This window comes from Drosophila subobscura, chromosome E (assembly GCF_008121235.1).
Source record: "Drosophila subobscura isolate 14011-0131.10 chromosome E, UCBerk_Dsub_1.0, whole genome shotgun sequence".
NCBI classification, from domain to species: domain Eukaryota; kingdom Metazoa; phylum Arthropoda; class Insecta; order Diptera; family Drosophilidae; genus Drosophila; species Drosophila subobscura.
In genome coordinates, this window is record NC_048531.1 from 6098318 (window position 1) to 6121669 (window position 23352).

At 46.3% G+C, this 23352-nt stretch overlaps 6 protein-coding genes across 10 annotated transcripts; 3 read left to right on the forward strand and 3 right to left on the reverse strand.

The window, feature by feature from the left end:
- Positions 1-118: 118 nt before the first annotated feature.
- Positions 119-8476, reverse strand: LOC117892151 (pyruvate dehydrogenase (acetyl-transferring) kinase, mitochondrial). Of its 2 annotated transcripts, XM_034798199.1 has the most exons (6): positions 7715-8476; positions 2531-2738; positions 2275-2465; positions 1636-2210; positions 1477-1574; positions 119-391 (listed from the first exon to the last, which is right to left on the reverse strand). In XM_034798199.1, the coding sequence occupies exons 1-6, from the start codon at positions 7836-7838 to the stop codon at positions 319-321; spliced, it is 1269 nt and encodes a 422-aa protein (XP_034654090.1). In that variant the 5' UTR covers positions 7839-8476; the 3' UTR covers positions 119-318. The 2 variants fall into 2 exon arrangements, with proteins under 2 accessions (XP_034654090.1, XP_034654088.1); XM_034798197.1 differs by lacking the exon at positions 119-391 and having other exon boundaries at positions 792-1574; positions 7715-8474.
- Positions 8477-8850: 374 nt separating this feature from the next.
- Positions 8851-13223, reverse strand: LOC117892150 (ubiquitin carboxyl-terminal hydrolase 35). Its single transcript, XM_034798196.1, has 4 exons — positions 11699-13223; positions 11301-11632; positions 10435-11242; positions 8851-10369 (listed from the first exon to the last, which is right to left on the reverse strand). Exons 1-4 carry the CDS (start codon positions 12554-12556, stop codon positions 9830-9832), a joined length of 2538 nt encoding a protein of 845 aa, XP_034654087.1. The 5' UTR covers positions 12557-13223; the 3' UTR covers positions 8851-9829.
- Positions 13224-14468: 1245 nt separating this feature from the next.
- Positions 14469-15303, forward strand: LOC117890283 (transmembrane protein 18). Its single transcript, XM_034795045.1, has 4 exons — positions 14469-14627; positions 14708-14825; positions 14902-15050; positions 15109-15303. Exons 1-4 carry the CDS (start codon positions 14568-14570, stop codon positions 15250-15252), a joined length of 471 nt encoding a protein of 156 aa, XP_034650936.1. The 5' UTR covers positions 14469-14567; the 3' UTR covers positions 15253-15303.
- Positions 15304-16442: 1139 nt separating this feature from the next.
- Positions 16443-18149, forward strand: LOC117890278. Its single transcript, XM_034795039.1, has 3 exons — positions 16443-17541; positions 17602-17735; positions 17792-18149. Exons 1-3 carry the CDS (start codon positions 16562-16564, stop codon positions 17980-17982), a joined length of 1305 nt encoding a protein of 434 aa, XP_034650930.1. The 5' UTR covers positions 16443-16561; the 3' UTR covers positions 17983-18149.
- On the reverse strand, positions 18107-20126 carry LOC117890275. The gene has a single exon (XM_034795034.1). The coding sequence runs from the start codon at positions 19950-19952 to the stop codon at positions 18153-18155; it is 1800 nt and encodes a 599-aa protein (XP_034650925.1). The 5' UTR covers positions 19953-20126; the 3' UTR covers positions 18107-18152.
- Positions 20127-20235: 109 nt separating this feature from the next.
- Positions 20236-23203, forward strand: LOC117890276. 4 transcript variants are annotated; one of them, XM_034795037.1, is made up of 8 exons: positions 20236-20622; positions 20803-21461; positions 21521-21669; positions 21730-22062; positions 22161-22262; positions 22314-22429; positions 22495-22641; positions 22706-23203. In XM_034795037.1, exons 2-8 carry the CDS (start codon positions 20811-20813, stop codon positions 22822-22824), a joined length of 1617 nt encoding a protein of 538 aa, XP_034650928.1. In that variant the 5' UTR covers positions 20236-20622; positions 20803-20810; the 3' UTR covers positions 22825-23203. The 4 variants fall into 4 exon arrangements, with proteins under 4 accessions (XP_034650928.1, XP_034650926.1, XP_034650927.1 ...); XM_034795035.1 differs by having other exon boundaries at positions 20236-20434; XM_034795036.1 differs by having other exon boundaries at positions 20237-21461.
- The last annotated feature ends 149 nt before the right edge of the window (positions 23204-23352 follow it).

Consider the following 23352-nt stretch of genomic DNA (forward strand, 5'->3'; position numbering starts at 1 on the left):
ATCGCATCTCCTGTTGATCTTTAACGAATTTTGCTTTATTTATTTATCTATCATCATTTTTGAAAACAACACGTAAACTTACTTCACTAACGTTACTGCCATGAATACGAGTACGAACACTTTTTGTAGTGATTGATGGCTTCTCTTCTTTTGCTGTTGCTGCTGCTGCAGTTTGGGAATGTTTTTGCCTAGAGCTACTGATAACATCTACGTTATGCATGTCCTTGTATATCCAACTGTGTTGTTCCTGAATCATGTGTCATATGTGTACGTCCTTAACCTGAGTAGCTGTTAGCAGTTTGCGTGCGTGAAATCGCCTTAAGCATCCTGGACAAAGTCATTGTAGCGTTTCGGTATGGTGGCCGACAGCTGTCTGGCATTCATATCCGAACTCTAGAAAATCAAAGAGTTTCATAAGGCCAAAGAATATCGATTCTAAGCTCGGGTAGTGGGTGTTACTATTGATCAGTTTTGGTTTACTTCCAAAGAGGTTTATAGATTTTTCAAAAAACCATAAATATAACGCCAACGATTGGAAAAGTTCTAAAAAAAAGAAATCATTTATGAGCAGAATAATAATTGAAGTACATGCAAACCAAAAACAATCAAAATAGCAAGCAATTTCTTTAGTTTGGAATCAATTGTTATTTAAAGGAAATAATGAAAACACGGGAGTAACTGAAGATGTTGCCCAGGAACTGTATCCTACTATCGAAACATTTATTTTAAAACTAAATAATAAACAAAAACAGAAACATAAGGAATTCGTGTTGTTTTTTCGTGTGTAAATATAATTTCAACAGTTTATTTCTTTAAAACTTTCATCACTTAACATATAAATTTAAATAGTGTGCTCCAAAAGAGAAGTGTATTGTATAATTTGTTATTGCATGCAGTTTGGGGCTCTAGCCTAAATAAAATCCACAAATTATAGCTACTTTCGTAATTTGTCTCATAACATCTGTTTGCTGTTTGAGTGCTTGTGTATGTATATATGTGTGTATACATATGTAAATATATCTTGTAGATCGTGTTTAATTGCTAGAGACGTAATTATAAAAGCCAATGTAACCGTATTTGCCGCTCCAATCGTCCCCTCGAAAATAAAACAGAACTTGGGCCCAGCTTCTTCGGAGTGAGTAAAATGTTTGTGGAATGTCAAATGTTAAAATGACAAAAACGGGATAAAAGTTAAACAATTACAACAGTGGGTCGGAAGGTAAGGGGGCACATACAAAAAAGGGTCGTATTTAACTTTAACATGAACATACAGAATAAATAAACACTTTTCACTTGATCGGGTTTTTGGGTTGGAGGCGATTACGGGTGCAGCTGGGATCTGTTCGGTTTGGGTTTGTTTGGATTGGATTGGTGCAGGATGGGACAAACTTTTTACACAGCCAGGCGATTTCTTTTGGCATTATCACTCGCCTACTGGCTCACGGCGCTCGTCTTCTTCTTTTTAGGGTATTTTACCTGATTGACCAGTCGCCCGTAGGCACCGTCGCGCGATAGAACTTGGAGCTCGTCTTGTTGAAGATGGGCAGCAGCTCGTTGGCCTCATCGGACAGAGCCTGGAAGCAGAAACCAAATTAATATATATTTAGTTATCAAGAAAAGGTATCTTTTACAAACCTTCAGATAGATAATGGCATCTGTGCCGAAGCCCTCGCACGAGAGCAGCACAATGTCGCCATGGAAGTAGCGAGCATAGAGGCGGGATATGGGCAGACCGTACCCATAGCCGGCCAAAGGAACCGTGTGCAAATCCGACTTGGATGGCTGCGGAGCCGTGCTGTACATGTACTTGAATAGCTGGTCCGTTTGGGAGCGCGGTATGCCGCCGCCCTGATCGGAGATCTTGACGCAGATGTCTTCCTGGCCGCGACAGATGGCCACCTTGAGGGGCGGCAGGGTGTCGCAGTTGTCATTATTGTGATGCTCCACCACCGCTCTCATGGAGTTCTTGAAGAGCTCGAAGAGCATGTAATACAAATGCGAGGGCACGTACACAGTGCGGATGGGCAGGTTACCCTCCGGCTCGCTGCTATGCTCCTGGATCTCCAGCGCTGGGCTCGTCAGATAATATTGATCACAGAGGAAGCGGGCGTTCTCATACGCATCGCGCACCACGTCCGACAGGTCACAGGCTGGGTCCAGGCAGCCGATATGCCGACCACCCGAGTGGGGATTCGCTCCGAAGAGCAGAGCTGCGGAAATGGAAGGACATGGTTGAGTGGACCAATCATCTTGATGGAGACCTCGACTACTCACTGTGCTGATTGATCAGCATCCGGATGCTGATGCGCGACATGTACAGCCGGTCGAGAAAGTACTGTATGGAGCTCTCGGTGGGCGCATCTACCGTGCCGCCCTCGTTTTCCTTCATCTCAATGACGCCCTGGGCCATCGTCTGCACCACATCGTTGTGCCGATTCCTAATGAGATCCAGATGATGCACAAACCTGAAATTAAGCATTTAAACCATTAAAATCTTGGCCTGAAACAATCCGAATATCTGTTGACTCACTTGTGCAAATTGTCGTGTGTGGGATCGGCCTTCTCGTACTCCAGCACCTCCTCAAAGCTCTTCACATACCAGGAGCTCACCTCGCTGACCGATCTGGTGTGCAGCAGATTGTCCGGCAGCAGGGCAATCTCCTTCATAATATTGGCCAATCGCACCGGCAGCTCCTTTCGCAGAAATATGAACGACTTTTTCTCGCAGGCATTTTGACCTGATTTGAAAAGTAAACAACAATATATAAATGATTATAAATGTCGAAATTATAAGTGCAAGATCTATGGTACACAGTATTTGTTTGTACGGCGAAGTCTTATCAATGCAGCCACGTTTCATGTGCATTGATCACGAGCTTGCAAATGACAGACTCATGCCTCAGTTCATCACAGCGAAACGAAACTAGCAATCAGTCTATATTATATTATAGACTCTATAATATAGGATTAGTTTACATACTCATTACACTGCAGTTTTGTAGGTGCAGCTAAACTATCAGAATGGAAGAAAAATAATAAGCCTCGGCCACTAATAAAACCTTTGCTTAGAATATGTATACATATGTATGTACATACAATTTGGGTACAAATGTACTTAAATTATGTATGTATGTACAAGGTATATGCTTATAAAGGCGAGTCAGCTCAGCTCAGCTCCTAAGTTCAAAGCTCTTGAGGCAAAGAAATTAACAAAATAAATCGCAGAAAACTTTGCCCTCGTCAAGTATTTTGCATTCCCTTTTGTTCTTATTTGTTTTCAATAATTTATCTCTCTCTCTCTCTCTCTCTGCATGTGTGTGTGTGTGCGTGTGTTGCTCTCTGTTTCTGCTTGTTTGTCCATTGTCAACAGTTTCGTAACAAAAAGAAGCAAAAGAAACAGCCGATTGAGGCGTACGTACAGACAACTGATAACGTTCAACAAAAACGAACTTTCGAAGGGGCCTTGACCGGCTGCCAGTCAGACACGCCCCCATTTCTGTGGGCATATTTTGTATTGCATTTGGGTATTTTTGTTTCATTAATGATTATTGTGCCCCAGAGTCATCAAAATTTATACTGATAATTGACAGATAAGGTGGTGGGAGTGTGGAGTACGGGGCACGTTCAAAAATTAGTCGCATTTAATTGAGATTCCAGACCCGAAGCGAAAACAAAACAAAAGCTATACTATATAAGATTGGATACTCAAATGGGATATGTATGGCCGCGTAGTACACACTAAAGCATAAATTGGACTCGAGCCGCCCCGTCGATGAGGCAATTGTAACGAACAGGCCAACAAAACAGAATCAATAAAACGAGTTATTAATGGTATACCAAATAATACGGAAAGAGAAGCGATAACCTGATGGACTGGGCCGAAAAACAAATCGGAAACAACAAGAAGACGGTCAGATTAGGGGCCAACGCTTTTGATACCCTATCAGATCGTACGTTCTCATAGTACAAATCGGACTAAACATACATATATATTTTTTTAACTTTATGATATAAAACCTTCTTCTTTTCTTCTCTCTTCAGAGCGTTTAAAAACAAAAACATCGCCAAGATTCCAACTGAAAGAACTTGCCAGAAGCTGCCCGAACTGTGGGCAAAGATGGAGAGAGACACACATCAAACAAAGGTGGAGAGAGAGATACATGGCTGTGTTGGAGAGTGAGGTGAGCGAGCACACGCGCTCTCTCCCCGCACTTCCACTAGTCTCCCCCGCTAGTTACCGATTGCTGATATGACCTCAAAATAAAGCTTTTCGATCAGTTGTTTTTGTTTGCATGTTTGCCATTTTTCTGCTCTCTTTTTTAGTAGATGTTTGTTTGCAGCTCTCTATATTTCTTTCTCACCTTGTTGCTTGCTTGTTTGTTTGTTTATAATTCGCCATATCTGTATCTCTCTGCTTCTTGCTTGCTATCTCTGTCTCTACCACTTTCTTGATTGTTGTCGTCAAAACCAAATAGACGTAAGTACAGACAAAGCTCTCTCGATCAACTTGTCTGCTCCGTCTGGCACTGTGATGCATTGCCACTCACTTCAATTCCGAAGATAAGACCCACTCACCCTCACTTTCATCGGCGGTAAATTGAAAACGTATTAAGCGAATTAATCATTTATACTATATGCAATTGCACAGTTGGATAATTGCCTCAGTCCAGAGTGCCATATAAATCAGAAGCTTCCACTCGAAAAGTGGTTGCGTGTTGGCAACGGTAAATTGAAAGCTTAGCACGCATTTAGTCTCTAGGGGGAGGGCAGAGATTTGAATTGAATTGAAAATTGGCTTAAATTCAATCTCCCATTATCGCTTGGAAAATTCCCTACTCTGCTGGGATTCAATCATCGCTGGCGCATTAAATTATTTACCACGGAAGCTCGTTGTCCCCTCCGCAGCAAAAATGCAATTCAATTTGTCCCTGTGTTTCCCCACTACCCCTAGCCTTGACAGTTTACTTTATCAATGCGATAAACGCAATTACATTAGGAAGGGACGGGAAGAAAGCAACATGTTGGAGCAGCAGCCGACAACGACACACCTCGCGCTTTCACTGACCCTCTCTTTGACCAGCTCTCTCACTATCCGTTCAGCAGCTGTTTACCGAGGCCATTCCTTTCATCTATTTTGCCTGATAATCCCTTTCATCTATTGCATCATGATCCATCTCATCATCATTCCGCATTCAATTTGGATCAATTTAGTGCGAGTCTCCTCTCCTATCCTCTCTGTCACATTATTTTGGGTATACTTGACTCACATTCGCCCCGGACAAACTACGGCGCGTGTGGAAACGTCTACGTATTTATTATCGCTTCGTGGTGCACACTTTTTCGGTAACTGTTGACGTCTGCCGTTTATACTATGTATTCACATATATTTTCGGTGTTTTTGTTCTGGCTGGTTCAAAGTCCTAACCGTGAGATCTGTGGAGTGTTGTCTTTGCGTCTGGCCAAAACAAAGTCCAAATTGTGGGTGGGTTAAAAAGAGCCGACGGCATCCTGGACTTTGCCCAATACGGTCACTGTATGCTCTGATCCATCAAAAATTTTCCATTATACAATATTCTACGTTTATGCACATGACAAAAAATATAAAAAATATTATTTTTTAAGAGAACAAAATTGTGTGTTGCCCACGCAGCCAATTGGCACATGATCAACTTGGGCCTTGCCAATAGATATCACTCTCAAACCAAATCCGGCCCCCATTATAATATACCTATGTTTTGTTAAGATTTTCCATTGATAGCCCGAACCAACCTTCAGATATTAGCCACAACAAAATCGTTCTACTATAAAGTCTCCCCATAAACATTTTGCGATAGCAGACGCCTCCCTCTAAAAAAAAGGGGCAGTGTAAATGGGGCCCGTCAGCAGACGTGAATTTTCGTACCCTTGTCCGAATTGAGCACACCAGAGATCTCGTACCTGATTCAGTACACTTAGATCAGGTTCGTGAGAATGGAAACAGAGCCCGGGGAGGCGTTAATCGATGGCTCACCTGAATCGTTCGTATATACTAACTATGTATGTTATGGGACTGACAAACAGATCGATTGAAGTCTAAACTAATAACAATGCCACCCAATCTGTAGATATAAACCCAAATTACTCACAGTTTATGAGCCAGTGTATATGGGGGGCATGGGACGGGCAGTAAAGCCACTAAAGTACACCACAATTAATTACTGGGTACAGTTGACTACAAAAACAAATGGAACACAAACAAACCTTATCTGGCGCCTGGGCTCAAAGTTCAAGCATGGGCCAGGCGCTTATTAGTTTTTTATTTTACTAGTTAAAGGGTGTGTATAGTGGGGACCAACCTTGTTGCAGGAGAACTAACTAATTTATAAAAGGAAAAGGAATGGAATCCCTTCATTGAAGTAATTCAAAGCAAGTACAGCCTTTAAAAGAATACATACGCAGGCATGTGAAAAGAGATAAAAACAAGAGCCTCTTGTTTGGGTCTAAATATAGATGATAATAGCACAGTATCCTGAACCCAAAACCAAGCCCCTTGGCCCGTCAAGTGTTTCGTATACCCTTGCAGAGGGAAGGTAATATAATTTTGCCAGAACGTTCCAGAGAGTAATGTCTGTACAAAATGTAATCGGAACATCTAGTACCGGCTCATTATATCAGTTGACAAAAGAATAATAAGACGTCTAGGTTAGAAAAAGGTCTATTGGTCCGATTAAAATCGGATAAATACATTTCTAGTTTGTCATAATTGGACTTCAATTTATGTGTATGCTTTCTGCAAGGGTATTTTAGAATCGTTCTGCAGGGACAGCGAAGAGCCTTCCATCTTGCTATTTTCATTTTCCAGCCAAGTGGCTTTGACTTTCTGTGCAAGTCAGTTGCCATTTGTGTCGAGGCAGCAGCCGCCAGCTAGCAGGCCCCAAGAACACTGTGGAAAGAACCTTAAACACGCGAGCAAACAAGGCCTGAATGCTATGAAAGACACTCCAGCTGCTGGCTGTGTAGCAGTGTGCGTTTGTGTGTGTTTGTTGTGTTTGTATGTATTTGTGTGTTCGAGCGCTTTCTGGGTTGTTTCGCTTGTTGGGGCAGGTTTATGGTGAGGCTTAGAAGGGAGTAACCATATTGTTTAGGGATAGCAGAGCCGCCTGCCTGACATTGAAACGTCATTGAAGGCCACGTGCCATACATTTTATGGGGGCAGGAAAACTGCTTTCCCAGCGCTAGAATTTCATCGCCAAAACATGTTTATATATTCAGAGACAACAACTTGACTCATTCTAACTTCCGTCCCGTTCAACAGACAGCGGCCAGCGGGTGTGGGGGCCGAGTTGAATTGAACAGAACTGAGCATTCAATTGTTTGAGCGCCTTCCTCTCTGTACCGCTCTCCCCCGCCCGGCACAATCAACAGTTTGCTGGGACCGAATAAAAAGCTGCTTAATTGACAATTCAATTGGGCATTAGATAACGGAACGTTGCGCAGTTTAGCCGCACAACTTTAAACATCTACGAGGAAAATCTTTTAGGTTCTAGAAGTCTATAAGAGATATTTTGTTTGGAAGAAATAATTTCAGCTTTGTTCCATTTATGGGCAGCAGTAGCCTATCGATTATGCAACGAAGAAGGCGAGGGAAATCGGATAAGATCAAAGCGGAACGTGTCAACGTGGACTACGTGTCTAAACAAAACACATTGAATAATTAATTTTTAATAACACTCACCAAAGTCCATAAACTGTTTGATGGATAGCGGCGATGGGTTGAAGCCCGAGTAGAAGTCGAGCATTTTGGCCAGGCTCGCCATCGAGGACGAGGCGGACGAGAGGCGTACCGGGAACAGCCGCATTTCGTGTGTGTGTGTGTTGTGGCTTCGCGGGGGGATTGAGTGCTTACTGGTTGCTGGTTGCGGTTGCGGGGGGCGACCTCTGATTACGCTGTTGTGGTTATTTACCGGTCTTCTCTTATCTTGAAGAACGTTGTTTTTGCCGAAATGTGGTGGAAAACACTTAAGACCAAAGAGCGTGTGTAAGTGAGAGCGTTTGTATGCGTGTGCGTGGGAGAGGGAAGCCGGTAGGCGCAATGTCCTTTCGCTCACCTTCACCTCGCCGCAGGACGTTGACCGGCACAAAATTCACTTTTCTCTCTCTCTCTCTCTTTCTGTACCTCTCTGCTCTCACGACAGCTGGCAATAGGCAATATCTTGCGGTAGTTCCACTGCTTGATCCAATAAATCAATGGAGAGCTTTAGCACAAGACGATGCAAAATGGAGGCAAACTATTTGTTTAAACGTAATGATGTGTGCCAGTGTTAGCTGCTAATATAGTGTCGGCGGCTTTCCTGCTGATGGCTTTTGTGGGCCGTGGTGGGGCGTCGTCTTTGTTGCTGCTGATGCGCCATAAAAGTAATTATAAGCGCGGGATGCGGAGATGTTTTGTACGCTATTTTGCAATGTTTATTTGTGGGGCGCGTACAGTGTGACCGAGGAGTTATCGATCAAATATACGGTACGCCCCTTAAAAATATACCTAATTTTCCAAGTATACCGCAAATATACCGTCATTGTTAAATCATTTTCCTCGATTTTCATATTCCGCTTAATATTTCCAGCTAGTTAGGATTCTCAGCCCTTTAGTTATAACTTCATACGATTGGTAGATCGATTTTCTACAATGGTATGTTACTTAATTTTAAATCTTGCTACTTGTTGCATGGACGTATAGTTCAAAATCAAAGTGAATGATCCTTCAGCATAAAGTTTGGTGTGACCGCAATTCATGGCAGGTAAGGCCTTCCTTAAATTTCCTAAGATCAAACAGTTTTCATTTACCTTGTTTTTTTTTGGGTTTTTCTTGTTTTCTTTTTATTAATACACTTATAACATATAGTATAGTATAGATTTTGGTTATCGTCAATGAAATTATCCCAATTGAATTGCAATAATGTTCAAAGAAACTAAAATCGGGTTTCTCTGCTCACCAGATCTTAAGGAGATATATGTATGTATGTATGCATGTATCTATGACAAATTCGTTTCAAATTCAAAGAACAAATGGGTAAAGGACAATTAAGATTGATTTTGAATGCACTTTTTGCCTAACTATTTATACAAATCCTTCAGCAACCGCTCAAATCCAACTCCAGATACATTAAAACTAAGGAAAAGTGCATACAGTTTGATTTCTTTCACATATTTTGTGGCCAGGGATGGAAGTTGGATATTGGGGCTTTTGCTACAATTCTTGTCTGGCTAATTCAGATGGATTTCATAGTTATCTGTGTATAATATGTTTCGGTTCTTCACTTACGCATATGTACATACATATATGCTCGTCCTAAAGCTAGGTTTGAGTTAACAAAAACAAACAAATCATAACAATTTTGTAAATGGAAATACTTTACGTACATTCATAGTAGTTTTGTGTGTGCCGTCGGGGATGGAGGGTTCGTTTGGAGGAGGACTGCACCTGCGGCGGGTAAAGGAACATGGACAACAATGGAATCGCAGGCAGCCAGAGAGACCGAGGGGGAGCGAGGAAGCTTATACCGCTTTCCACGCACACATACACACACACACACACACACACACACACACACACACACACACAAACACACACATTAACTGTTATAGCGCATCTGTGGCAAAGATATATACATCGGTATATATCAAAATATGTACTGGGGGAATATATATCTATATATATAGAACATTAAGTTTAGCATGCGCGTGATTATAAATTAGACACATATATTATGTATGTATATGTTTCTGGTCTAGTTGCCTCCCTGCTCCTCCCCGACTCGACTCCAGCTGCCACGCCGCCGTTCGCTTTGTCTCCTCAGTAGACAAAGCGATTTACATTCATGCCCAGATCGTTGCCACCACAACCGCCAGAGGGCGGAGGAGCACGATCATCCTCATCGTCGCCGTCATAGCCGTTGCGCGTCACAAACCCATGGCCGTTGGCACCGTTGCTGCCCGCGAAGCGCTGTGAGCGCAACTCCTCGCTGTACAGCCGATTGTCCTTCTTCACATAGTCACGCAGTGGGCCCGGCAGCTCCTCGAGTGTGAGCGGTGGGACTTGGGGCACTGACACCATCTCGGTGCCAGTCGGGCTGGACTCGTGAGAGCGGCCGCACATCTTGTAGAAGAGTATGTAGGGGGTGTTGGGCGAGGTGAGGTTGTGCATTTCCTCGGACTGCGAATGGGTCACAAAGTTGTCGTTGAATTTATACCAGTTCCTCGACTGGTCAGCGGCAAATGTGAAGTAATGGCCAGAGTCCATGTGGTAGCCCGAATGCACGACTCCCGCGTACATCTCATAGTACACAGCCGACTGCTCCTGCAGCGAATCGGATGAGCATATCTTAACCACGAGCTGCGAAGGCCAAAGAAAATGAATATCCACCCGTGACATCCACTCATCCCTCTCCCTATACTCACACTCTCATCGTGGAACACCTTGTGCATCAGTTTGGTGCGAAAATGGTACTTCTGATCGTACTTGAACTGCTTGAGAGTCAGGACGAGATTGCGTGGCGCCTCTGTTACCCCGATACGTCGATCGGCATCGCAGAGCTTCTTGCAGCGGGGACAGAAGTACTGGTTCTCGCCGTCCAGCTTCTCCGGCGAGCAGTAGTACTCGATCAGGTCTTGCACCGAATAGTTGGTGGCACTGCAGTCGTCCTTGTCATCCGGAAACGAGAGCTGCAGCTCACGGAAACTATCCTCGATGTGGCTCTCCCAGCTGCAGTCCAAACAGTTGTATGTCGTCGACAGTTTGCCGGTGAACGTCTTGTCAATGGTTGACGCTGGCTTCTTTGGCTGCTGTGGCTGTTGCTGTGAGCTATTTGTGCCTTTGGTGGGTGTCGAAGTGGGCTTGTGACTGGCACTCGTGCTGCTGCTGCCGCTGCTGCCTCCGGCGATCTCGCGGTCATTGCTGTTGTAGGGTATGACGCCGCTGGACAGAATCTCATCGTTCAGCTCGCCAGGGGCATCGACGTCCTTGCCATGCAGACTGTGGCCTCCATCCTTCTTGATCTCTTGCTCGTGCAGCAGGTCGAGCAGATAGCCAAGGAACTCGGAGCTGTCCTGCTGCAGGCCCGGCGTGAAGCCCGGCGGTCTTGTCGCATTCAGCACGCGCGAAGGTGTCAGCTCACACCGCATCGAATGGTGCATTAGGGCAATCTGTTGCTGCACCTTCAGCAGCAGCAGCGAATCGCTCTGGAGCAGCAGTATCTGGCGGCTGAAACTGAGAGGGGAACACGGTCAACAGAAGCGCTGGGAACATATATTTCTGGTGAACTTACTCGCTGGTCATGGCCAGAGCCTGGAGCACGCTGTTCATATAACAGGTGTTGCCGAGATTCACCAGTCCCACCCGTGCATTGCGCCGTCCCGTGGGCAGGGCGTTCTCCTGCATGGCCCTCGCCAGATCCCCGCAATTCGGTGACGGTTCGTACATCTGCAAGGCAACCCTGACGGATGCGTAGAGTTCGCTGTTTTCGTTGAAGCGCATCATCAGGACACTGGTTAGGTCCACCAACTGCTGCATGTACTGTCGCGTATCCCCGCCGAACTCGTCCGTGATGTTGAACTGCTGCTTCAGAAGATTCAGCACCATGGGTATGCGGGGCAATATCTGTAGGAGAGGGAACCAGAACGGATAAATTCAAGTGTTTTTAGGATCCAGGGCGGCGGACATTACCTTGCGGAATATTTCGGGTGTCTGATTAATGTTTGACAGCATGTGGAACACAATCGGAGCTGCCTTGGGCCGCATGGCGGGTAGCATTATAACGTTGAATAGCTTCTCGATGGAGTCCAATGCAATGTCGTCAAGGAGCACATGCTTGCCCTGATCGCGCAACCCTGTCAGCAGGGCCATCACCCAGAGATTGAGGTTCGGACAGAAGTTGCACACACAGACCCATTCACACAGCAGGACCACCGTCTTGCGTATGCTCGTGTCCTCGACATTCGTTTCTAGCAGCGACTGCACGGCCTCGTTGATCAGACGAGGGCTGAACAGGTGAAAGACAACGGCCACGGCATAGGAGGGGCCCGACTCGCCGGACTTTGTGATCAGATCGTAGACGACGCGAAGGAAGTACATGAGGTAGTTCTTCTCGTTTGCAGTGGCAAGGATAGCGCCTAAATTCATCGCCTCCTCCTTGAAGCGCAGTAGATCCTCGCTCGTTCTGCCTTCTGGCTTCATGCGAGCCAGCTCGATGATCATCCGCTTGTAGAAGCTCAGCACACTGGGCGAGTGCTCCGACTTATCTCGATTCTGCAGAGTGCTCAGCAGCTCCTGTATGTCACGCTTTGTGACCGCGTTCAGTGGTTGGCCGCCATTATCATTTGTCTCGCTGGGGCTGGTGCCATTCGTGTCCATGCTTTCGGCGCCGCCGCCAGCGCCTCCGCCACCATCGTCGGAGACCTTTATGTTGCTGGAAGCTGATTGCTTGCTATTGGGTGGCATGGCGCCATTTGAGGCACCGCCGGAGGCAGAGTTGACCCCATCGGTGGCGTCGTTGGGCTCGCTGTTGTTCTGCTTGACAGCCATGGCCGCGGCTGTAAACTGGAACCTTGTTTGGACCTTTGTCCAGAGGGATACCCGATTCGAATGCCTGAAGCAACTTCTCAGCCTCCAGCGGGCGTGGGGCTTCGGCTTCCGCTTTTCGCGGGCGCTGCGGCTGTTTCGAGGCCGACGACACTCTGCGCGACGGCTGCGCCGCGTGTCCTTGAACCTCTCGGCGTTACGTGTCGTTGTTACTGAGTGACCTTTCAACCGCAACAAGCACACATCGAGTTGCCAAGAGCACAGTCCGCAGCAAATCAGCAATCGGCGGAGCAACGCATTCGACGGACAAATATGTCGTCTGCGCTTTATGAGCTTCCAACTTCAACGTCGCAGAAATTGTCACTGTCACTGTCTCTGCTGTCCGACGGCGGCTGCCACAGAAGGTGATGGATGCACAAGAAATTTTGTAGACCGTGCCACATCCGAGTGAAGTGGCTGAAAGACGCACTCGCTTCGCTGCTTTTGTTTGCGGCCTGTCACTGTTCCCCAATTGTTTTTTCTCCGAATTCGCTTGTCACACGTTGTCTGAACGGCACAATAGTTTGCGACGCTACTTCTCCCGTTTTTCACTGCAATTTTGATTATTTTTCAGCGAATTCTTTGTGATATTTTTTTATTTATGTCGTCGTCGTTAACAAAAAAAAGGTCAAAAAAATGTATATGTTTTCACTAGCTAACTACACGGGAGCTACACATTTAATACATGTTATCTACGTGTTTATGTAATTATCAGCAGAGACACCTGACGAGAACATCTGTACTTGGTGACAAGTTTCGCCGTATTTTTTCATACACCGCCTAGTGGAAGCGGCAGTGTGAATAACCCTTGTTTACCTACTTTTGATATGCCTGTTTTTTAGACATTTTTGACAAAACTGAAAATTGTATGGCAAACGATCACAAATTTGATGCTGATTACGAAAGAGTATTCGATGTGGCCTGGGACATGACTCTAAATGGCTTTTTACACATTTTCTACATTGGTGCATTGGACAAGCGGGTGACGCATAGTGAGTCTTTGAAAATACTGGAAATACGAAAATACTTAAAAGTAGTAAGATAATAATTAAAAAATTCAAGTTACGGCCACTTATCCCACCTCTATTGAAAAAGATGAACAGCTTCAGTAAGCCCCAGAAAATATTACTCTTCGTATATTCTTCTACCGCAAAATATCGATACTTTTGTGCGATAAGTGGAGTTTGGCGGACAAATCCCCATATTTTGAAAAGTTCCTTAATTTACTTTAAAAATTGTAATTCCATACCTTAAATTACCCTGAACTCAATTATAACGTCAAAGTATCCAGAAAGTTCTAAATAACGAGTGAAAACATTGTGCGCGACGGTCACATGCAGCACGTCAGGGCTGCACCAGCTATCGATTGTCCTCACAATAATTAAACTAAATTAATTTTTCCAAATATTATAGTTTGGTGGACTGGAAAACACGTGTAACGTGGTTATAAAATTAATTTTGTTCTTTTTCCAGGAAAAGTAACTCGTTTAGAGTAATTGTTTGGCAGCAATCGATACATCGACTACTTGATCGGCTTGCACGTATTCTCTGGCGTTGCCTTGTGAATGTCACTTTGTTTTGTTTTGACTGTGCTGTCAATACGTAGTAATGCGTGGAATTGATTGATAAATCCGATAAATCATTCTATTTCTAGTTTGTTCAAAATTTTCAGCTTTTTATAATATTCAACACAAAACTGGGAATGCGGACTCATCTCTGCGACTCCAATTTCTAATTAGCTATAAAATAATAGTTTGAAATAAAACTAGTAATATCAAATAAAACATCAGAATCGAGGAAAATGATTTAAGATTTACGGTATATTTACAGTATATTTTGGTATATTTCCAAGGGTCTGTCGGTAGATTTTATCGATAATTCCGCGGTCACACTGCTCTGTCTGCCTCCACAATAAACAATAAATTCAACTTTTTGGAACAAATTACGAAAATTCACTCAATATACACACGCCAGAATGCACCCAGGACAAATTGAAGTTAGCGAAATTACCGGCTACTGGGAATTCCTGTTGAGCGTGAGTAATATTCTGTGATGGCTGTCCTGCCGCCAAAACCTTGCCGATACTTTGGGTTGAGTATAATGTGTTTGTTTCAGATCGATTGGAAGGATCCGTGGCTGATTGGACTGATTTTGCTGCACCTGCTCACGACCACTACGGCCCTACTCAGCAGGAACCATTCAAATATGCAGGTTGTGCTCTTCCTGGTACTGTGTACGTAGATGTTTCACTGTGCAATGTACACGTCGCCTACGCCTACGCCATTGCTTATTGTTTACTTTCTTTACAGTGTCGGCGGTGTATTTCAGCGAAAGCATTAACGAGTATGCGGCCCATAACTGGAGTTCATTCTCCAGGCAGCAGTACTTTGATAGCAACGGCCTGTTCATATCGACTGTGTTCTCCATTCCAATATTGCTGAATTGCATGCTGCTGATTGTGAGTGCAGAGACTGGCTGGCAAAGCACGCAACGTCTAATATAGAGTTTATTTTTAGGGCACATGGCTATATAATTCCACACAACTGATGATTGTACTGAAGACGGCGCAGATCAGGGAGCGAGTGCGCCAGCAGCGCAGAAACCCAACTGATGTGCAACCGGTGGACACTGGGGTCAACCCACGTCTCAAGGAGGAGTAGCATTTAAGCAGAGTTAAGGCACAATAAAATTATTTTGAAGAGCTGTGAAAACCATACACATTTCAAATTTATCTTTCGCCCGCCCCATCGACTAACAATCGATATATATTTTGGCCAGTGGGTGGCGCCTTTAACATAGCACATATTCCGAATTGGACCAAACGAAAAGCAATTGGAATTTGAACATTTGAGTTGAATTGAATTTAATTAATTTATAATAGGAATAAATATATTTATTCCTATTATAAATTAATTAAATTCAATTCAACTCAAATGTTCAAGGTAAGATACAAAATTTACAAAGTTGCTAAACTAAGGTGATGGTAAATTAAATAATTATAATCATTGTATAAAACCTGGAAAGGTTCATGCTGGGCGTAATTAGACCTGCATAATGTAAAATCTATCTGTCCCAAAAGCGATAGTTTAAAGAGGTACACTAGTTTTAGCCTAGATCAGTATGGTGGTAAGAGTCTGTCAGAGTGCCAGTTCAGATTTCTAAGGCGAATTTAACAAATTGTTTTTGAACGGATTCAACAAGAATTTGTTGATCATTGTATTGAGGACTCCACACAGAAGAACAATACTCTAATATCGGATGTACCAACGAGACACATACAAGTTATACGGATCGTCAAACTCTTTTGACCAACACTTAATACATTTTAACGTTATCAGCATACATTAATGTAACTGAGTGCAAATAACTTGAGGCAGGTCGTTCACAAACAGGTTGAAATTATGCATAATAGTTTGCTCAGGCCATGCAGACGGTTCCAAAGCTTTGGACACCAGAGGATCGGGAAGAAGAATTTTGAATGATTAGATATTACGATTTTGTGTAAAATTCAATTTAGTTACAATTAAGTTATCAGGCGGCGATTTGAGATTAGAGCTTAGATGTAATTTGACAATGAAGGCACTGCAAATTAATTTCTTCATTCTGGCTATAATAATGATCCCATCCGATCCCAATTCGGTGATCTGATAGATATGGTCATTCCCTACCGAATGGCGTTTTTAGTTTTCTTCTATCTTCAAAATACCTGTGATTCCCGCAGATTTTTCGCGATTTGCGCGGGCGTGATATTATCGACCACTATCGAGACTTTAAACCATCGATAGTGAGCTTGGTCGATAGTGTCCAACCATCATAGTGCCATCGATAGTTCTCCACCTCTAATACACACAAGAAAAAATAAATAAAAATAAAACTTATACAATAAACGATAATTCCGAGGCAAAAGGCGTGATTGTCGCCGTGTCGTGCTAGACAAATCTAGGAGTGCAGCGGCGTTGATACCGCGCGATGGCTATGTTGACGCGTCTGACCAGCAGTGGCACCACAACCGTGGCTGGCGCTCCTGGCTCCCCGAAGGGTCTGCAGCGTTTTCAGAATTATATCGCTGCATTTCTGTGGCCGGGAACGCAACGACAGCAGCGCAAGTCGACGCAGCTGGACGCCATTGATTGCTTCACCAACGATTTGGTCAGCCGCAAGACCCAGAAATGGGAGGAGCTGCGCGACAGTCTGATGCACAAGCAATCGCCCGCCCTGGAGGCAGACGCCAACAGCAATGTGGCAACGGGAACCGCAACAGGAACTGGGGCAGCCAACACCAGCTTCAGCCAGAACGTGGGCCTCATGTCCAAGGGGATGATGAGTGATCTCAAAGCGCTGCGTTCGCCACAGCTGGGCCTGGACATTCGATCGTTGTCGCAGCCGCAGCTGGACAACCTTCTGATGGCCACTCTGGAGATCAAGAACAAGCTGGACTTTCTGTACTTGATCAGGCAGTGCATTCGCTGTAACCTGTTGCCGTCCAACGAGGTGTTCATCACCTGCCTCAAGTACTTGAGCACGCAGCGGAAGCTGCAGCAGCTGGAGGCACTGGCGGATACCTGCCGCCAGCTGAAGCATCCCTTTGCCAACACCTATGCCGACTTGGCGCCCTTCAAGGCCATTGCCCTGTGGAACAATGGCAATGCGGAGGTAGCCCTGATGACCCTGCATCGTGGCTATGGCGTCAGCATGACCACCGAGGAGGGACGCCGCATGATTCGGACCGCCTTTCGCACAATATCCGAGGAGACGCTGGCCCAGAAGAGCGAGGCCGTGCTGGTGTCCCTCATGGATGTGGCCCGTGCCATTCATCGCGAGCACAAGGACATCTTTGTGGTGGCCTGTGTGTGGAAGCAATGCTTCGTCAGCGACTGGTTCTGTGACCAGAAATCGGCAGGCGAACTCCTCGAGCACTACAAGGAGCTGCAGGAGTTGGTGGAGCGACGGTAAGTAGGGAAATAAAGTACACAAAAACTTGTAACCAAACACCATTCTGTTCTCTGCAGGGCCAATCCGCTGTGCTCTTCATTCCTCGGTCGGAACAATGTGGATGCGGTGCACCGACTGATTGAAGTCTATCTGCAGCACCAGCAGCGCTCGGCCTGCGCCAGTTGCCTCAGTTTGCTCTTCAACTATCAATGTGAGTGGTAGCCACTGCCCGGCGAATCTGTCCACTAATTCTGGGTTACATTTTAGATTTGCGCAAGGATCTGCGTGCGTGTGCCGAGATAGTCAAGTCCTGCAGCGAGCTGGAGATGCCACTGAATGAGCTGCAGAACGAGCAGTTCCTCAGCCTGTTCCTCGATCAAAGCGATCCCATTGACACGGCCCACGGAGCGACAGCCGCCAAGTACAAGACACCAAAGTCCTTCCAGTACAAATTCTAGGGCCCCATTCTGGTCATTTGCAGTTCTAGTTGTAGTCGTAGCATGGCCGTTGTCATCGTAGCACAAGTTGCACCCCAAAGCAATATGCATCCTCCTCCTCCTCCTACCATAAAAACGCAGAGTGTAGCGTCAGCAGCGTCCTCTTTAATAAATGTTATTTAATGTCAGGTTCAATTGTCGCCAGCATTGGGCAGGTTTCCCTCTGGCAGCTGCGCCGCCTGCAGTCCTATGCACTCGTAGCAGCGCGAGATGAGATGATTGCCACAACGATGCGCCAGACACTGCTGGCAACGCGTGCGCGCCTTTGTCTCCCGCTTTTCCTTGGAACAGGACTTGCAGCGTCGGTTCTTGTCTCCATACCGATGGGACAGACTCACGCCCTGCGGCAGGGCGTCCTTCGTCAGACTGATTACGCCCACGCTTTGCGCCTTCTTGGCCTCCAGCCTCACCTCGTTGAGCAGTCGCTGCGTGGATTGGCCCAGTATTTCGCAGATCTGAAGTCGCATCCCCAGCGTGGTCGTCGTGCGGCGTCTCTGAAGCCGTCGCTGCAGCCGCTGCTGGCTGAGAAAGAGACCCAACTGCCGCTGGAAGTCACGCTGCTCCATTTTGGCGTCGCCTTTGAGTGAGAGTCGCAGGAGGACCCATGCATTGAAGGCCGCTGTATTGAGAACGAGATGCAGCAGATTGAGGAACGTGTGGGCTTTCTTCTCCTGGGTCGCGGGCGTGGCAAACTTTGTGCTGTATCGCTGCGACTGTTCATTGAACTGTTGGCAAGTCTGATAGGTGAGCAGGAAGGCCTGCGTTGGATCCACTTCCGGGCTGACGCCACAGCAGAGCAGGGCTTTGCTATAGTGTGGAATTAGTTTGGAAGACTTGTGGTAAACGATGTGTGTGTCGGGTGTGGGCCACAGCTTGGGCCTGTCTGCCGCTGTGGGCTCCAGCAGTCCTATCGAGCTTAGCTGCGATTCCAACAGCTCCTGGCATTGGGACAGACTAAAGAAGCTGGGTCCCAGCGTTACATTCCTTGCTGTCGTCTTGTAGTCGCAGATCAGCTTTTCCACTTCCTTGTTGATGGGCTGGCGCTGTGTGGTGGCCGAGGCATTGGCCATGTACAAGGTCTTGGCATCGCAACAGAGCGCCAGTCGCGCATTGGCCACACAGCAGGGCACCTCATCGACTGCCAGCCAGCCGCTGCAGCCGTAATATGTGCGGGAGTTGATTATCAGCTTGTGCCAGAGCTTCTTGGCCTCCGACCAGCTGTTGACTTCGCTCAGGGACTCCGATATGTACTCGAATCGTTGGAATGTCATCGTGCCACGGAATATGGCATTGCCCAGTTCCACGGTCCACAGCTCCTCCAGCGGCCCATTGTACGTGCCGTTTCTGAAGACGCCACACAAGTAGGTCAGCCCCAGGAAGGAGCGCAACTCGACAACATCTAATGGACGCTGGTGGAGGGATTGGCCGGTTTGTTTGCGCAACTTTTCGTTGATGTGGCGCAGCAGGAAGCGCAGCATTTCATCGTCAAACATGAGTATCCAGGATTCGACGGCATTGGTGACGGTGATGGCGGGTCCCTTGCCAAACGCCACGTGTCCCGGCAAGGGCAGCTGCTCCATAGGGGGCATTGTCGGGCGATCCGCAGTCCACTTCAGTCCACTGGCTGATTTGAAGCTGCAATTTTTGGTTGAGGGACGTCCACGTCCTCGCTTAACGGCGGTTCGCCCCGTTCCCGCCGACTTCTGGTCCTCGATGGTCAGTACGTCGCTATCCTCGAAACGCCACGGGAAAGGGTCGGCTGCGGCTGTGACCTGCAGGGGATCCGAGTCCTCGGCGCTCCATTTCTGTGGTGCGACAGCCGCCGCAGGGAGCTGCGCCGGCTCCTGCATTTCCACATCGCTTTCCTCATCGCCGCTGCTTTTTATGTTCGCCAGCAATTCCTCGTCCAACGCCAGGAATTCCTCTTCCATTTTGCGCTCAATCGAATTGAAACGTTTTGCAACACTACACTTTAACTTTGCGTTAAGTGATTGTGAAGTTAAATTACACAAATAAGTTCATTAAAATTAATGATCATTTTTTGTAGTCATTAACGATGTGTTTAATAGCATTTAAGCAGCGTTTTGGCTGAAATGAAAAACCAAAACAAACCCTGACAGCGTTTGCCAACACCAACAGCTACAGTAATTCTCCTCTCCTCTCTCTTTTTCTCTTCGGATGTATTCGGTTTTTGTTGCTGCCACTGCTGCCTGCTGCTGGCGTCGTCGTCGTGGAGGTTAAAATTGTTTAACAATTGATATAGTGCAATTAAACACAATTTGACGATATTTGCGTACCTCCGCTGTAGAACAGAGTGGCCGTTGTGGACGCGCGCGATGAGTTTGTCAAAATAATTCGGCTAAAAGTGTCAATTTGACATGTTATATGTCATGGTCTTCCCATCCGATACCAGGTAGCCCCGTGACTATCGATACCACACATACTCGATTGGTGGAAACAACAATTTAAAATTCGTTTTTCGTTTCCAACACACAATGAAAACCGAACAGTCAAGTAGGCTGCAAGGAGTGCCAAGATTTTGGGCCAAAGTATGCCCCAGCATTTGTGTCCTATCAGAAGGCTGTGCATTCAGCTAAAAAAGTTAGTTTTAACCAAAAGCCCGAGCTGTGAGCAGCACAAATATTTTTGTTAATCGCCAACAACAAAATTCGGATCAAATATACTAATTTTTTTCACAAGTAGATCGCAAAAATATTAAAATTTGAGTTGAATTCGGGCAACTCAAATTTTCAGGGTTTTTTTTCTTTTTTTTCTGTTGAGGTTTGAGAATGATTTCGCCAGATCATGAGGAGGTGAACCTGGTGCTGGATCACCAGGTGCGTAGGAACATCCAAAACATGTACCAGTCGAACATGTTGGATGGCCAGGTGGCAGCCGAACGCGAACGCTTCGTGTCCGACTCGAGTGTGGACCATGACCAGGAGTCGATGAATGCATTGGACACCCTCTCCGCCGATGGCATTGTGGAGGAGGATCCCGAACGCAGCTCCGACCAGTTGATGGTGGACAACAGTGAGCTGCAGAACTACCACGAGATGATAATGGAATCCGATCACGAGCACATCGACTTCAACGGGTCGCTGCGCAAGCGTCGCGGCAACCTGCCAAAGCACTCGGTGAAGATTCTGAAGCGCTGGCTCTACGAGCACCGCTACAATGCCTATCCCAGCGACGCCGAGAAGTTTACGCTGGCCCAGGAAGCCAATCTGACGGTGCTGCAGGTGTGCAACTGGTTCATCAATGCGCGCCGCCGCATCCTGCCCGAGATGATACGCCGCGAGGGCAACGATCCGCTGCACTTTACCATTTCGCGGCGTGGCAAGAAGATCAGCCCCAACTCATCCGGCAGCGGCATGGGCATGCTCCAGTTGGGAGCAGCCAATCAGATCTCTGAGGCAGGCAGTCCTATCTCCGAAGTGGTAAGCAATGACATTCCCTCACCTTCCTGACTGCCACTGAAATGTGTCTCTTTTTGCAGTTTGTAGGCGCCACCGAGGAAGTGGATGGTGCGGGCGAGGCCCATCAGGGAATCGCCAATGTGCTGACCAACTTCGACCAGTACGTGCGGACACCGAACGGGCAGGTGGTGAAAATGGAACCGGAATACGACGAAAGCGTCATCTACAGGTACTGCAAAGGGACAACCCTTTTTGATCAACTTGGACTACTCCCTACTCCCCCCCTAAGCTGGCAGCAGGCCGTTGCAAACAACCCCATGGGCTTCCAGAGTCTCCACTCATCGCTGCAAGCAACCATTATAGATAAGATCCAGGCCTTTCAGATGCGCAAAGCGACTGCGCTGGCCGCCAGCAGCAACGGTGCCCTAAAGCCATTCAGCAGCACATTTCGGCAGATGCCGCCAGAGTTCGAGGAGGAGAAAAAGCCGGGTCCAATTAAGCGCGGACGCAAGCGTGCGTCGGCGGCTGAGTCCGAGCAGGAAGCAGGCAAAGAAATTGTTCAGAAACGAAAGGAAGCGAAGCCTGGGAAGTCGGCAAAGAGAGGCAAAGGGATGGGCCCTAGGTACAGCGGGGCAGTTGCAAAGCATATTGGTGGACTCCTTATCATAAGCCTGTCTTTAGGACTCCAGTGTGGCTAATCTCTATGCTTCTCATCCACAGATCCGAGGGCGAGGAGAGCGCTCAGGGCTACGAGTCATGCGAACCGAACAGCGAGGGTGAAGTCCGCTTCGAGACCTCCGACGACTGGCAGTCCGTGATGAAGTGAGTTGAGCCAAACCACTGGAGGGTTACCTTACGTTTCTTTCGTTGCAGAACCGTCTTCACCACGGAGGAGGTCGCCACAAGCAGCGCCGCAGCCACAGCCAATGCCCCAGAGGCTGCCAACAGCAAGCCCGTGATTTCCATAAATACAATCTCCAAGCGTGAGCGTAAGTTTCAAGCATTGAGTATCGTAAATAGCGTTTCGAAGTAAATGAATTTGCGTACCTTTCAGCCAAGCCAAAGGTGGTGGTGACTAGGAACGATCTACGGCATCCAATCGTTGCCGAGTCAGCAACAGTGACAAGCAGCTCCAAGCAGCTGGAGCAGTCCCCAGAGGAGGTTGACAACAGTCAGAGCCAGTCGACACCGCCACCACAGAGTAAGAACCAGTGGAGCATACATTTTTGTCTGTAATTATTATAAATTAATCGATTTAACTGCAGATCTAAGTCGAGAGCAGCGGGACAAGTACAAGTGTCTCTATTATTTGGTGGAGACTGCCATGGCAGTGCGTCACAACGATCCCGGACAGGAGGAGGGTTTTGCTTATCTGCGCAATTAAAGCCCCACACCACAAACACGCCACAAAAACACAAAAGAAGAACATCCCGAAGAGTGTGCTGTACATACACATTATTTAATTATTTGTTAATATTCTGATTTAATGCAAATTGGCAAAGCTAATTACTGGAGCAGAGCTAGCGAAATGGAATAGGATACACACACAAATGGTACAAATCGTTAGATCAATTTTAAATCGCATCGCAAATTGCGTATTTCAATCAAGAAAAGGAGACCCATTCGCGGGAAGCATTGAACCAACCAATTACTTGGTTAACTACTATGATTATGTGTAATATGAATATCTGTTTACTATTATGTATAATTATGTATATGTCAGTTATTAATCATTTCCAAATATAACCAAAACCACACCAGCATGCATTGGTGCCATATAAATGTGAGTGCAGTGATTTGAATCGTGCGGTCTCTGTGTGAGTATGTTTCAGTATTTTCTTGTTATGTTTGGTATTTTCGTTAAACAAACAACAGGTAATTGTCGGCTTTCGCCATACGGTCAGTCGCCGAT